Genomic DNA, 13,326 nt, shown 5'->3' with positions numbered 1-13,326 from the left:
CAAACATGGGGGTAGGCAGCAGCACAGGTCATCACTGAAAGAGAATTATGGAGCAGGGAGAAGCTATTCCATGCAATCTGCAACTAATTAGAAGGGAACATTCACTCCCAGGCTCTGAACCTGAAGAAAAATGGCTGGTGCTGTCTAGAGAGACCAAGAGACCGTTTTGGCTTAGGCATGTTCCAAAGAGGTACAGAACCCTAAAATTAATACCCTAAAATGCATGTACATTGATACATACTTCATCCATCTCCCCCTGCACAGAAAAGGGGCTGTGCATTGCTCTGTGCTCACCAGATTTGCTGATCAGCCTCCTGCCCGCATACTCCGCTGCAGAACCCTGTCCTTTCCTTCACCTGTGCTAACTGGAGCTGGTAGTTCATCAAGCTGTGCTTCATGAGGATTAAATACAGGAGGACGAGAGCAGCTGAGTAACTCAAGATTATCTTCACAGTTGAGTGTTTCCCTCCCAGGTGCCCTGAGAAGGTCCTGCAGCCCTTGCTGAGCATGTGCACAGAGTGTTTCTGTACTGGCTTAGTGCTGCAGGATGCCTGAGGGATATTGCTGGTCCTTGACATATGGCCCATGACAGGATACACACAGGCAGGTAGATAGATGGGGAGAAGGCATGGAAATCTGGAGGCAGGTCTGCAAATTTCAGCCAGTGTAAACACATCCCAGCACACACTACAACATGTAAATGCTATTTGGCAAAGGATTACTGGGTTTTACTCTCCTGCAGGTAATAAAAGTTTAATCCAATCCTACGTTTGCTGGCAGGACTGGAACAGGTAAGTGAGATGCCTTAAGCTGCTTATCAGAGATGTCCACAACAGTCACAGTAACAGAGAGAGAAGAAATCCTCATCAGAAAACGACTTCTTGTCCATCACTGCTGTGGGACACCTTCTCTTGAGAGATAGCAGCAATGCTCAATCTGGGGCCGAACAAAGCATTTCTCCCTTGCCATTATCAGCAAATACCAATTTTCCAGTGCTAAGACAGGAGTGTTTGCCCTCAGTGAGTGCTGACTGTGCCAATGTAGTCACTGACCTCTAAAGTAGAGTTTGCATGCCCCGTGCTCTCGAACGCTGTGTGGGGGTACATGGATGAGGAAAACCATAAGGATGGGACTAACCCATATGGGCCACAGTGGCTGACATCACAGTTACATCAAAACACATGGTGATTCTTGAGGGCTTTCCCCACACGGGGAGGCTGAGCATCAGATGATTTTTTGACTACTTGGGGTTTGGGAGGGGTTGTGCAACCCACCCTTGCTGGGATGGTGGGACTTGGACAAATGCATCCCCTGGGATACTGGGCCTGAACTAGGAGTCTGGGCAGGGAGGGGAGATCTGTTTGAGTCAAAGAGGAAGAAAAAGAATGAGAATGCTTTTGTCTTCACAACAATAAGCAAAACTGCAATACATTCATATGTGCACAACTAAAAAGGAACAAACTGATTCCTTTGCATCACTTGGCACTCCAGCTATCCCTGCCTTTCCCCTGGCCTTTCCATGCCTGTCACTAACAGGGACCTCCACTGCCACAGCACGGACGTGTGGGACACTGCCAAGTCAGACCCAGAAGCCCTCGGAACAGAGGAGCCTGGGCTGACCCCATGGCTGCTGCGGGTCAGCATGGCCTGAAGCCCTGGCCCTTCTGCAGCGGGGCAGTGACAGCAACATCACCTCACACCAAGGAGGGGCCCCCTTTGTAACAGAAGAAAATTCAAGCTTTGTATGACAGAACTGAGAAAAGACAGGAAACAGCTGCTCTCAGAGCCAGGCTCTGATTAAGCACATATGTGTCCCAAACAGCTTCCCAGCCTTCGTCAGTCAGACTATTAAGCCCTCATCCCATGGACACACTGTGAGACAATAGGTGCCTGTACAGGTCAGCTGGTGGGGGAATGTGTCGGGAGCTCATGCCGGGGGGACAGCAAATCCTGCAACTGCATTGCATATGGCAGTGCCAGCTCTGAGCAGAGCCTGCCTCTCTCAGGGTCTGCACACTGCTGAGAGCATCAAGAGCACCTGAAGAACAACGGGGAAACAGCTGGGAAACACCAGGAAAACTCAGGGATCTCTGCTGGAGGCTGAGTGACCTCCTCTGCCACACACTTCCCTGTGCTCCACTGCCTTGTTTCCCTCCCAGTGCTGGCAGGACAAAACATCATGCTTCAGAAAAATTAAACCTGATACACTTCTGTTGGATGCTTTGCTTGGCTAAAGCAGTCATGATCTCCCAGTAACATTTTTCTTCAAGTGTCAGTCCTAAAAGTCCCCACACTCACTTTGCATGGCATGTTTTAAAGAGTGTCATATGCTAGCCCACAGCAGAGTCTGACACCCACAAGCTTTTCATGAGAGATGAAGAATGATTCATCTCTGATTAGTAGCATTTCCTACCTGGGAATTTTAATACCAAGCTTGGAGTTTAAAATACATTTCGAAGCATCAGCATAATATTTGTATGACGAATGTGCTTTACAAATGGCATTGCTGTTAAGTGAGTCTTAATACTAATGTCACCCACTGCAGGTGCCACCATCTCTGTGCTCCAGCAAACCCAAACATTTCCATTAAAGCCTCCCCATGCAACATGCCACCTACAGCACAGCATTGCAGAAACTCCAAACTGACCTCAATGCCTGAAAAGGAAGGCTGCACAAACCTATGCAAGGATGCATTTGTGGGGCAGTCCGAAAAACCAGCAACCTTGAAGTGCTGAAAGGTCAGCGGCAAGACAGTAGAATCACAGAATCATAGAATCATAGAATCAGCTGGGTTGGAAGGGACCTCTGAGATCATCAAGTCCAACCCTTGATCCACTACCACCGTGGTTACTAGACCATGGCACTGATGACATCCAGTCTCGTCTTAAAAACCTCCAGGGATGGAGAATCTACCACTTCCCTGGGCAGCCCATTCCAATGCCTGACCATCCTCTCTGTAAACAAATTCTTTCTAATATCCAACCTAAACCTCCCCTGGCACAACTTGAGACCATGCCCTCTTGTCTTGCTGAGAGTTGCCTCGAAAAAGAGACCAACCCCCACCTGGCTACAACCTCCTTTCAGGGAGCTGTAGAGAGTCTCCCCTGAGCCTCCTCTTCTCCAGGCTGAACAGCCCCAGCCCCCTCAGCCTCTCCTCATAGGACTTGTGTTCAAGTCCCTTCACCAGCCTTGTTGCTCTTCTCTGGACCTGCTCCAGCCCCTCCATGTCCTTCCTGAACTGAGGGGCCCAGAACTGGACACAGCACTCAAGGTGTGACCTCACCAGCGCTGAGTCCAGGGCAAGAATCATTTCCTTGGACCTGTTGGCCACACTGTTCCTGATCCAGGCCAGGATGCCATTGGCCCTCTTGGCCACCTGGGCACACTCTGGCTCCTCTTCAGCTTCCTGTCAATCCAAACTCCCAGGTCCCTTCCTGCCTGGCTGCTCTCCAGCCACTCTGTCCCCAGCCTGTATCACTGCTGGGCCTTGTTGTGGCCAAAGTGCAGGACCCGGCACTTGGCCTTGTTGAACCTCATCCCATTGGAATCAGCCCAGCTCTCCAGCCTGTCCAGGTCCCTCTGCAGAGCCCTCCTGCCTTCCAGCTGATCAACACTCCTCCCCAGCTTGGTGTCATCTGCAGATTTGCTGATGATGGACTCAATCCCCTCATCTAAATCATCAATAAAGATATTAAACAGAACTGGGCCCAACACTGATCCCTGGGGACACCACTGGTGAACAGATCCCAACTGGATGCAGCCCCATTCACCACCACTCTCTGGGCCTGGCCCTCCAGCCAGTTCCTGACCCAGCACAGGGTGCCCCTGTCCAAGCCATGGCTGCAGCTTTTCCAGGAGAATGCTGTGGGAGACGGTGTCCAAGGCTTTGCTGAAGTCCAGATAGACCACATCCACAGCCTTCCCCTCATCCACCAGGTGGGTCACCTGGTCATAAAAGGAGATCAGGTTGGTCAGACAAGACCTGCCCCTCCTAAACCCGTGCTGGCTGGGTCTGATCCCTTGTCCATCCTGTAGGTGCTGTGGGACTGCACTGAGGATGATCTGCTCCATAACCTTGCCAGGCACTGAGCTACAGGCCTGTAGTTTCCCGAGTCCTCCTTCCGGCCCTTTTTGTGGACTGGCGTGACATTTGCCAACTTCCAATCATCTGGGACCTCCCCAGTGAGCCAGGACTGTTGGTAGATGATGGAGCACTGCCTTCTGTGATGTGTAACTGAAATAGCAAAATAGGGGATGTTTTGGGTTAAAACTTTTCCCTACCTGGACCCTTACAGCACTCTTGGTCATCAGAAATCTCCAGTGATGCAAAGACCATGCACTTCCAACGACTGGGTTCAAGCAGCCTCTCCTGCTTTCAACAGGAAAAGACCTTTCAGCATTTCCATCTATTCAAAAATAACCCACTGATTTCAGTCCCTCACAGGCCAACAAATGTGAACCCCTCAATAAACACCAGAGCCCTACACTAGCCTTGGGCTGCCTTCTGCCTGGTGAGCACTTGGCAGACACATCCACCAGGAAACCTCATACCTCTCCTGCGGAGACGCTGGAAACTGGCTGAGAGGGAATGCCAGTGCCTAACACAGGCCACCCGAAAGTCCTGGATGCAGAAGGCCCAGGTGGAGCACCCATCTTGGTCAGGGGAAGGTGGGAGGCATCGGCACCTGCTCGGTGCTTGCAGGAGCTGGAAGCCCCACTGGAAACCTCAGGGTCTGGGTAGGCATTGTGCAAATGAACCAGCCATACTTACAGGCTGGGGAAACTCAGGGCAGCAACCAAAACACAGAAAGAAAAAGGAGTAACTTTCCTACAGTCTCTGTGCTGGAGGCACCAAAATGGAGAGGAACAGGGAGTTTCTGAAGCAGGCAGGAAAATCAGATGCTGCTCACAGCAAGCAGAGGAGCCCCAGCTTTGCTCTGGGTCAGTTCCACTGCTGCTCTGCACGAAACACGTGTAGAGAAATCCTGAGAGCGGAACTAATACTCATATTGCCCATTAACCGAATTAAAAATATATGGTGAATAAATGAGTGTATACATCACTTACTACATAGATACACACACAAACAGAGTGTGTGCCCCGGGTATACACACACATACTCACACTGTATATATATATATGAACCCCTATTGCTTGAGTGCCCACACCATATACAGCCCTACGGATACAAACACGGGTATTTATACGTGTACAACAGAGACACACTAATGATTTCTATAGAAACATTATACATTAATAAGAACACACAGAGTAGAAAGGAATTTGCAGCCAAAATCTAATTGGGGCAGGGGAAAAAGACAAAACCCTACATAGTAACACACGCAACTTGGAAAAGTTGAGATTTCTAAGAAAACAAAGGCCTTGGAGAAAGACAGAGCATGTGGGAAGGCTATGCTTCCCCCCCCCCTTGCCCACCTCTCCCTGCAGGGCTGGAAAAACTTTTGCATTTTGCTGTTTGGTGACTTTTTGTGAAACGAGAGGAGAGAGGGCATAGGGAGGGTCCCGTGGCATTGAGGTGATCAGCAGCAGCAGCCACAGAGAGGTAGAACTCTGCAGAGAGCTGAGCAGAGATGCTGGGGGACAGCGTGGGGGGCTGACAGGTAACGCAGGCATCCAGATGAAAGGTGTCCCAACTGAGACGTTCCTCCTTTATCCACAGTGTTGAACAGCACGATCCCAGGGATGCTCAGACTTATTATCATAAGGCATTTTAAAAAAAGGAAAAGACTTCCACTTTTCCTCACCCCAAAGACTGTGTGCCAGGAGAGTGGGAACTGTGGAGCCCCTATTTTGGGCTCACTGAACACTGTGGTGTTATTACTGCAGTGGTATTATTACTATGAAATTTTTTTAGAAAGCCCCTACAGACCCCTTCCTATCTTATCCGGTGCTGTGCAAGCTTGCACCAACCCTGACTACAGGCTGGCCTGTCCTTCCCAGGGCACAGGGACAAGGTTCCACTAATTTTGACCACATCTGGAGTATCTCAGTTCCCACCAGCAAAAATACACAGGGGAAAGCATCAACCACCTCAAGTTGTCTAAAACAATCTTCTTGGATGTCAGGAAAAACAAGAAAAGGAAATAAAAAGGTGAAGCCAAGGATGGTGCCAGAAGATAGTGGAGCCAGAGAGTCCCTCAGTGGTATTTTATACCCTGTGAATTTTTCAGGTCAACTTTCCCATGTTGGGACATCTATCTGTTTTGGGAAGGTTTGAAACACCACAAAGACTTCTACAGATTTCACAAATTTAAGGCTGGCATCCTTGGGAAAAAAAGTGAAAAATTTGAATTAAAAAGATCAGCCTCTAAGTGCCTGAGTGCAATGTTAGAAAAAGAAAATTAAAAACCAATTTTTTTTGCTTTCACTTAAGGCTCAGTAAAGTTGTTGCTTGTTTCAAGTAATTCCTCCCCATCCACATCACGGTCCTTTGGAAGCAGCACTGGCATACGCAGAGCATTGCACAGGGCTCTGATGATGAAACTGGCACTTTCCAAAGGTTGCCAAAACCCCAGAGCAAAAAAATTACTCCATCCCAGTGATCCTATGATGGTGGCACCATTCATGCACACAGGAAAAACTCGGGCTCAACTCAGATGACCAGAAAGCCTGACTGGCCACTTAACAGCTGTACATCAATTAAAAAAAAAGTCCCATCTCCTCCCCAGTCTGCCATCCCAAGGAGGAACCTTCTGACAACGTATGTGATGAAAAGCTGTCACCTGCCTTGCCACCTGCCCCAGCCCAGCTCTGTGCCCAGGACACTGGTCAGTCACAGCAAACTCCCTCGAGTGCTTTAAACACTGCACTGCACCACCTGTGCCTGCGTCCTTGTGGCAGGAGACTTAAGCATCTTTCCAAGCAAACATCCAGAGAGGCACAGTGCCACACCTGGGATCAACCTTTGCTCTAGAAATCTGGAGTGAATATAACTTATCATGGGGCAATTCTGAAAACCCATGTAAAGGAACAGCAAAGCACCCTGTTTGGTAAAGCACTGAACATGTGCCTCCATGTTTCTCAGCAGGGATGCTTTAGCTCAGGTAGGGTCAACCAAGGAAAGTGATTCACAGTTTTTTCCATGGATACTCTGATTCCTTGTCTAGCTGCCACACAACATCCCACTGATGAAAAATCGGATTCGAAACTGTCTGGGTCCAGCAGCATCAGAAACCATAACTGTTAAGTTCAGGCCTCCAGCACTGTGAATGGAGAACTAATCAGCAAGCTGTAAGCCTGTGTCCTACACAACAGTAAAAGCCATGTCCATGGCACCATCTCAGGTGCTCACTTACTGCCTCCAGATTAACGTGAAATCCTGGCTCACAAAGCCTCAGGAAAATCCTGCAAGAGGCTGTCTCTGAAGCGTGGTTGGAAAGCCCTCAGGAAAAAGGCAAGATCTGCAATTTCTTTATGTCAAGACTGGAGTGGAAGAAGTTGAGAAATGCAAGATATACTGGGGCTGCTAACCACAAAAGAAGGGTCCTCTGCAGACGGTTTCTCCTTTCACCACTCCTTGCTGCATGGTCACACACGGGGAAGACTGTTGGCATCCACGTCTTGAGCAACATTTGCTCTCCTGGCACTGGTCCTCACTGTCCTCCACGGTGCTGGGAGCAGCCGTGGGCACAACTCGGAGCCAGGTGGCACTACAGGCCTTGATGGGCAGCTCCTGTGGTACAGACACACTCCTGCTGCCCCGGAGCAGGAAAAGCCCCCATCACCTTCCTGTGACAAGACCAGATGGAAACACCTCAGACTTTAGGCATTTTCAGCACCATTCTACTTTCAAAGGGCTGCACACTGAACCCAGTGGAAAATCCCATGGATCAAGACCCCAGCCAGCAGTGATTTCCACCTGGGAGATGAAGGAGATAATGAAAAACTTACAGGAGGGTCCCCACAGGGCTCTGGCACCTTTCTGGCCATGGTGGGTACAACCTGTTGTGGCTCTTGGCCAAGGTGGCCTGTGATGTGCTAGAGCAGATCTCCAGGGAGCCCAGGCAATCCTCTGTGTCCCCATGTACAGAGTGGATAGGAAAAAGTCTGAGGGGACAGGAGAAAAGACACCTCCCTCCTCCTGCTGGCCCTGGGGGACAAGGGCTGGAGGATGGCTCCAATATGGGACAAGGGGACAGTAGCTGTCTGGGAGCAGGAGACAGGAGACATCCTCTCAGCAGGAGGATGCTGGGAGGAGTGAGAGGGTGACTTGGAGAAACTGGGCAAAATCAGCCAAGCTTCAATGCAGACAGAAGTCTGGGTGACACCACCTGCAAGAAACTGGCCAGAGCAGCTCTCCCCTCGTCCAGGCTTTCTCAGAGCAGCCAGGCTTTGACTGCAGGGAGAAGGGAAAAGAGGAAAAGTCAAACAACTGGATATTTTCCCCTTTTCCAACACCAAACAGTTCTCTTAGGGGAAACAGAACCCAATTCCCACCCTACCTCAACACAGGTAGTGATGGACAGTCCTCAGAAAGTCTGATGCGAGGAGACAAGCCAGCACTATGTGACGTCTTTTCTGTTTAATTCCACATTTCATTTTGTTTCTGGTTTTCAGGGCTCTCTGAGCCAGTAGCCCATCCATCTGCTCTCGGCCTGTCCTGCTGCTTTCAGCCAGCACACCCACGGGGAGAGACGGGGACCCCGGGCAGCTCCTTCCACACTGAGAACACAGGCAGGGTACACTTCACCTTGGAGCTGAACATCAGGAAACCACCTGAACTCCCTTTCCTCCTTCCCCTCATTCATAAATTTAATAAAATAACAATAATAATAATTAAAACAAAGGCTTATTGGAGCTGTTTCTGCTCAGCTTTCCACAGTCTCTTTTCATGTCACTCTCTGTAATCAGATTTTTCAAGAAATACTGTCAGAAAAAAAGAAGAATAATAATAATTATAATAATAATAATAATTATTATAATAATAAAAAGCATCTGGAACCAGCTCAGAACATTTCTAATGCTTTTCAGCTTGACTGACTTGGAGTGCATTGACCACACCATTTATATTTTCTTCAGGTACCTGCAAGAAAACAAAAAGAAAGGTCATGACCTCCAGCAAAATGGATGACAAGGAAAAGAGAGGCAGGAGACCAAGTCCCAAGGAGGCAGGTACTTTGCTGTTGGACACCTGAACTCCACTGAGAAAGGACTCCACATGCAAGGACACACCTGTTAACTCATGGTATCCCAGGAGTTAAGTTATCCCCTTGCTAAGTGAAAGCCGGCTGGTTTGCTGTCATATGGTGGGTGCTCATGGCAGGGAAACTATTTGGGAGTTTCTCTTTCTCTCCCCTCTTCCTCTCCCCTCCTTTCCCTTCTTTTTGTTGGTGAAGGCCTTGTACACCAGGAGCTTGCTCATGCAAGGTGCCTGTGCTGACTGATTTATGGGGCTGCCTAGGGGCTCCATGGGGCGTTCAGGGGTATCCTACAGGTTTGGGACCCATAAGCTGGGAAGACCATGCTGGGTGTCAGGAGAACACACCCATTAAACAAAGAAGAGAACCACCAGTCTGCTTGTGATGGGATTCCCAGATGGTGTGGTGTAGCATCTACACCTTCATATCCAGTCTTGTGAGGAGACCTAACCATAGAAGTCCATATACAAAATTATTAGTGGGTATCTTTTCACACTTACTGCAAGAAAAATCTCTTGTAAAAGAAGATGCAAAAGCTCTCAGAGCAACTGTCATCAGTAGAAAAGAACATCGCAAGTGAAGTTACATCAGACAGAAAAGGGGCATCTGACTGTTACATAAACTCCAAGACACTGCTCAGGGAACAGGTAGCTCTTGGAAAGCGGAAAGAGGACTGAGGGAAAAATGAATTGTCTGTGAGTTGCTGCAAGAAGCCAAAATAATTCACGTTAAGTAAGTTAAAGGACTGTCTCCTCTGCGAGAGGAGGAGGCCCAGAGCACAATACCTGGATTCACTGACAATTTCCAGAGCTCAGACAGTCGGAATACAACTGGACTGTGACTTTCTGCAAGGCTTTTAACAAAACTGAGGAAAAAACCCATGAGAAATAACAAGAAAAATGTACAATTTTCCAATGGGAAGATAGAATCTCTGATGATGTGTGAACAAAAGTCAGCTTGGAAAGGAAGAAAATAATCTCAAAACAAGCACACAGAAAACTCTTCTGGGTTAGGAACAAAACCCCAGTATACCTCCACCACTGGGAACAGGACTTTCCATTACCTCCCCCTTCCATCATTTTTCCCAGTACGCTGAACACTGCAGTGGAAGAAGCTGTTTGACTCCTTGCCTCTCCAGAAGATGAGAAAAGGCATAGGAGTCAGTTTTTCAAACCACACTCTCCTCGTCAGCCCCAGCGATGCTCAGCAGTACAGGTCTCTCCGTATGCTCTGTTAGCACTGGACAGAAGCAGGAGAAAGCAGCACTGGCCAGTTCTGGCCAACTGACTTTGACCTGCACAGACCCACCTCCTCCCTGAAACACGCTGGGCTGGTCCTTCACTCCCTGAAAAATGCCTGACTCCCTTAACGGCATGGAAATGGTATCAATCACCCCACAAATGTTTGGGCCGGATTTTCTCCAGGACAGACATGCAAATGGTTTTGCTTTGCAGGACCCATCCTATTTTTACCAACAGTGGAGGAGTTCTACCCCTCCCTGCCCCTTGGAAATGATCCCTGTCCCAGGGCAGCTGGTGCACTGTGTTCACTTCTCAGCCAGTGCACAGATGAAGCACCAAACATGAAGGGAGAAGTAAAGCTCTAAACTACATCCCAGACACAGTTTCAGCCTCTTCAGAAAGAAAATGCTGGTGAAGGAGAGCAAGACATCTGTGAGCATGAGGCAGCCAAGAGCAAAGCACCTGGAAAGAGGAATCTTCTCCCTTGCTCTCTCTAGAGGGAGCTGGAAACCGTGGCTCTCACTAGGCCTTTAATCACGCAGGGGACAGGCCAGAGACCTGGAGGTTCCCATCTCCAACACTGTCTCTATTTCCTCTCAAGCACAAGTCCTGATTTCCAGGGCAAACATCTACAGTGACAGCACTGCAGGAAGACCTCAGTATTATTAACACCCCAGCGACAAAATCCACCTTAAGATGCGCAGTAGAAAAAAAACCAGATCAAAAGGAACAACAAACTTTTATAAAGTGGTCCAAATTGTTGACAACAGGTCAGTACCTTGCATAAAGACAGGGAGGATTTAGAGAAAGGGTTCAAGATGCACTTAGAGCTTGAGAAATGTCACTAGAAGTCATGGTATCTGGGTAGCAAAGTTAGGGAAAATACGACAAAATCTAGGTCAGGGTCTTGGCCAACACGACCACCCTAGAAACAAAAAGCATTAAATCTGGTCAGTGTGCCCAGAGCAAAGTCAGGTAAAGAAGGGCTTGAAATGCACCTTCCAAAGGATGGAGGGGTTTGACAGCTAGAAAAGCATTGTCCAGGTGAAAAGGCTTTTAAAACCATATATAAAGAAAATGCCTAGTAGCAAGGAAAAACACTAAAATACTGCTTTGAGTAAGGAAGATCTGCAGACCTCAGTGCATGGCCTCAGTGCCCTGCCAGCTGATGGGAGGCAACATCAGGCCCCTCCTGTGGGGCTGGAGGCATCAGGATGAAGCACTCCAACAGGGTGGAGCTGCCTGCAGAGTCATCACAACTGTATGGCACAAGTTTTCGGTTAAATACCTCTTTTAACTGACAGGGTTGAGCTCTCCAAATATGGCTTGACACCTAGAAGCACTCTGCACCTTATGCTCTGCACAGAAAGTGGACACTTGGGGCCACACAATGGCAAGAATGTGAGGCAAAGCTAACAGTATTGATTTTTAAATGGTGTTTTATTAGCTTATCTTATCAGCACAGTTAAAATTCAAGAAAATAAGACAAACATATACAACACTTTGACCTTTGTTATCTGAAATAATATTTACTTTTACTCTTTACACACATGACCTATCATCTGCTAATGGTTCATACCAATTATGAAATTAAAGCTCTCCCTGAGCCCCCCAAAACCTGCTTTGAACTCACTGGAGCTTTCACAGGTCAAAGGTAGGGCCTGAGCAGTGAATTTGCAGTGATGAAAGGAGAAGTATAATGCAATAGAGGGCACATTTAAAAAACCACCACAAAACTCATAACGCAGCTGAGTTTTGCAGCCTTGTTAGCACATGGGCTACTGACTCCCTTCCTCAGGACCAGGGAAATGGGCTCCAAGACAGATGCCATTCTGCTTCTGGCTACAGGCACAGCAATTTTCCCTTTCCAGGGAAAGTCCTCATTTTTGAGGGCGTCCTGTAAAGCCAAAGGAAGAGCAAAGGTAGGCCTAAAAAGTAAAATATCCATCAGTATAAAAGAGAACTCTGCAAGGATGGCAAGACCCTCATGTTGATGATTGTGCTGTAACTGCGTATGGGCACTCACCAGAACAAACATGGTAACAAACTTATTTGCTTCAAAATTGCCTTCCCTTGCTGTGCTGGCAATTATTGCTCGTTTATCAAAGGTCTGCACCATGAGGAGGAAGATGCAGGGGCAGCGAGCTAATAGATGGGTTTTGAAACACAAAGGTTAGGGCCATGCAGGCACCAAGAGATGAAGGCAGGGGTCTGTTATTGGGAGACTCTCCAAAATGCTCCCCACACACAAAGGCACCTGGGATGGCCCACCCTTAAGTGGAAGGAAGCACCTAAAGGGGCACCTTCTCCTTAAGGGTGGGTCATCACAGCACCATCCCGAGCCTGCAACTATGTCTGCAGCAAAATGGGAGAGGGTTTGTGGCTCTTTCTAATAAAATATAGGGTTGCAGCTAACAAGACTGCTCAGAGAGGCTTGAAGTCTCCATTGCTGCAGGTCTTTAAGGACTGGGAGCAGCCTTTTTCCAGAACAACACTCACTAACACAGCTTTGCCTTTGGGCAGGACTGGGCTTGGTTCAGGAGCCTCTGACACAGGGCAGTGACAGCCAGGAGGAGGCTGGAGAGAGGTGTCTGCTGGGCTATATCGAAGCAAAGGCACTCCAACAAGCTATCCAGATGGAAATGACATTTTCATCATGAGTTTTCTCCCAGGGAAAAGATCTGCCCTATTGCAAAAAAGCTGTCTTCATACTCACCAATGCATGATCAAACTTAAAAGTACTGATATAGTAGGCTGGGATGTCGGCTGCGGCCAAAGGCTCAGAAATCTGAGCAACAATTCCACATTCATCTGTGGGGAGACAAAAAATCAATCATTGTCTGGAGGGGCTTGGAGAACTTCCAGGACTCACCAACTCCACAGCTACACAGGGAGCAGTTTGTCTTTACAAACTCCAACCAGAAGGA

At 48.3% G+C, this 13,326-nt stretch overlaps 1 protein-coding gene across 3 annotated transcripts in view; it reads right to left on the bottom strand.

Moving 5' to 3' along the window:
- Positions 1–8,529: 8,529 nt before the first annotated feature.
- The window catches only part of CASTOR2 (cytosolic arginine sensor for mTORC1 subunit 2), a 127,960-nt gene continuing 123,163 nt past the window's right edge, over positions 8,530–13,326 (bottom strand). Inside the window, exons 8-9 of one of the 3 annotated variants that reach the window (XM_027664713.1) lie at positions 13,116–13,210; positions 8,530–9,043 (exon numbers count right to left, since the gene is read on the bottom strand). In XM_027664713.1, the coding sequence (XP_027520514.1) occupies positions 8,978–9,043; positions 13,116–13,210 (161 nt within the window). In that variant the 3' untranslated portion in view covers positions 8,530–8,977. Of the gene's footprint in view, positions 9,044–11,820; positions 12,328–13,115; positions 13,211–13,326 lie in introns of those variants that run through there. The other 2 variants (XM_027664712.1, XM_027664714.1) reach the window with 2 other exon arrangements.

The sequence above is a fragment of the Corapipo altera genome, unplaced genomic scaffold (genome assembly GCF_003945725.1).
Source record: "Corapipo altera isolate COAL_440 unplaced genomic scaffold, ASM394572v1 105, whole genome shotgun sequence".
Classification (NCBI taxonomy): Eukaryota; Metazoa; Chordata; class Aves; order Passeriformes; family Pipridae; genus Corapipo; species Corapipo altera.
The sequence above is the reverse complement of the archived record's forward strand: the minus strand, read 5'-3'. Positions and strand labels throughout refer to the sequence as shown.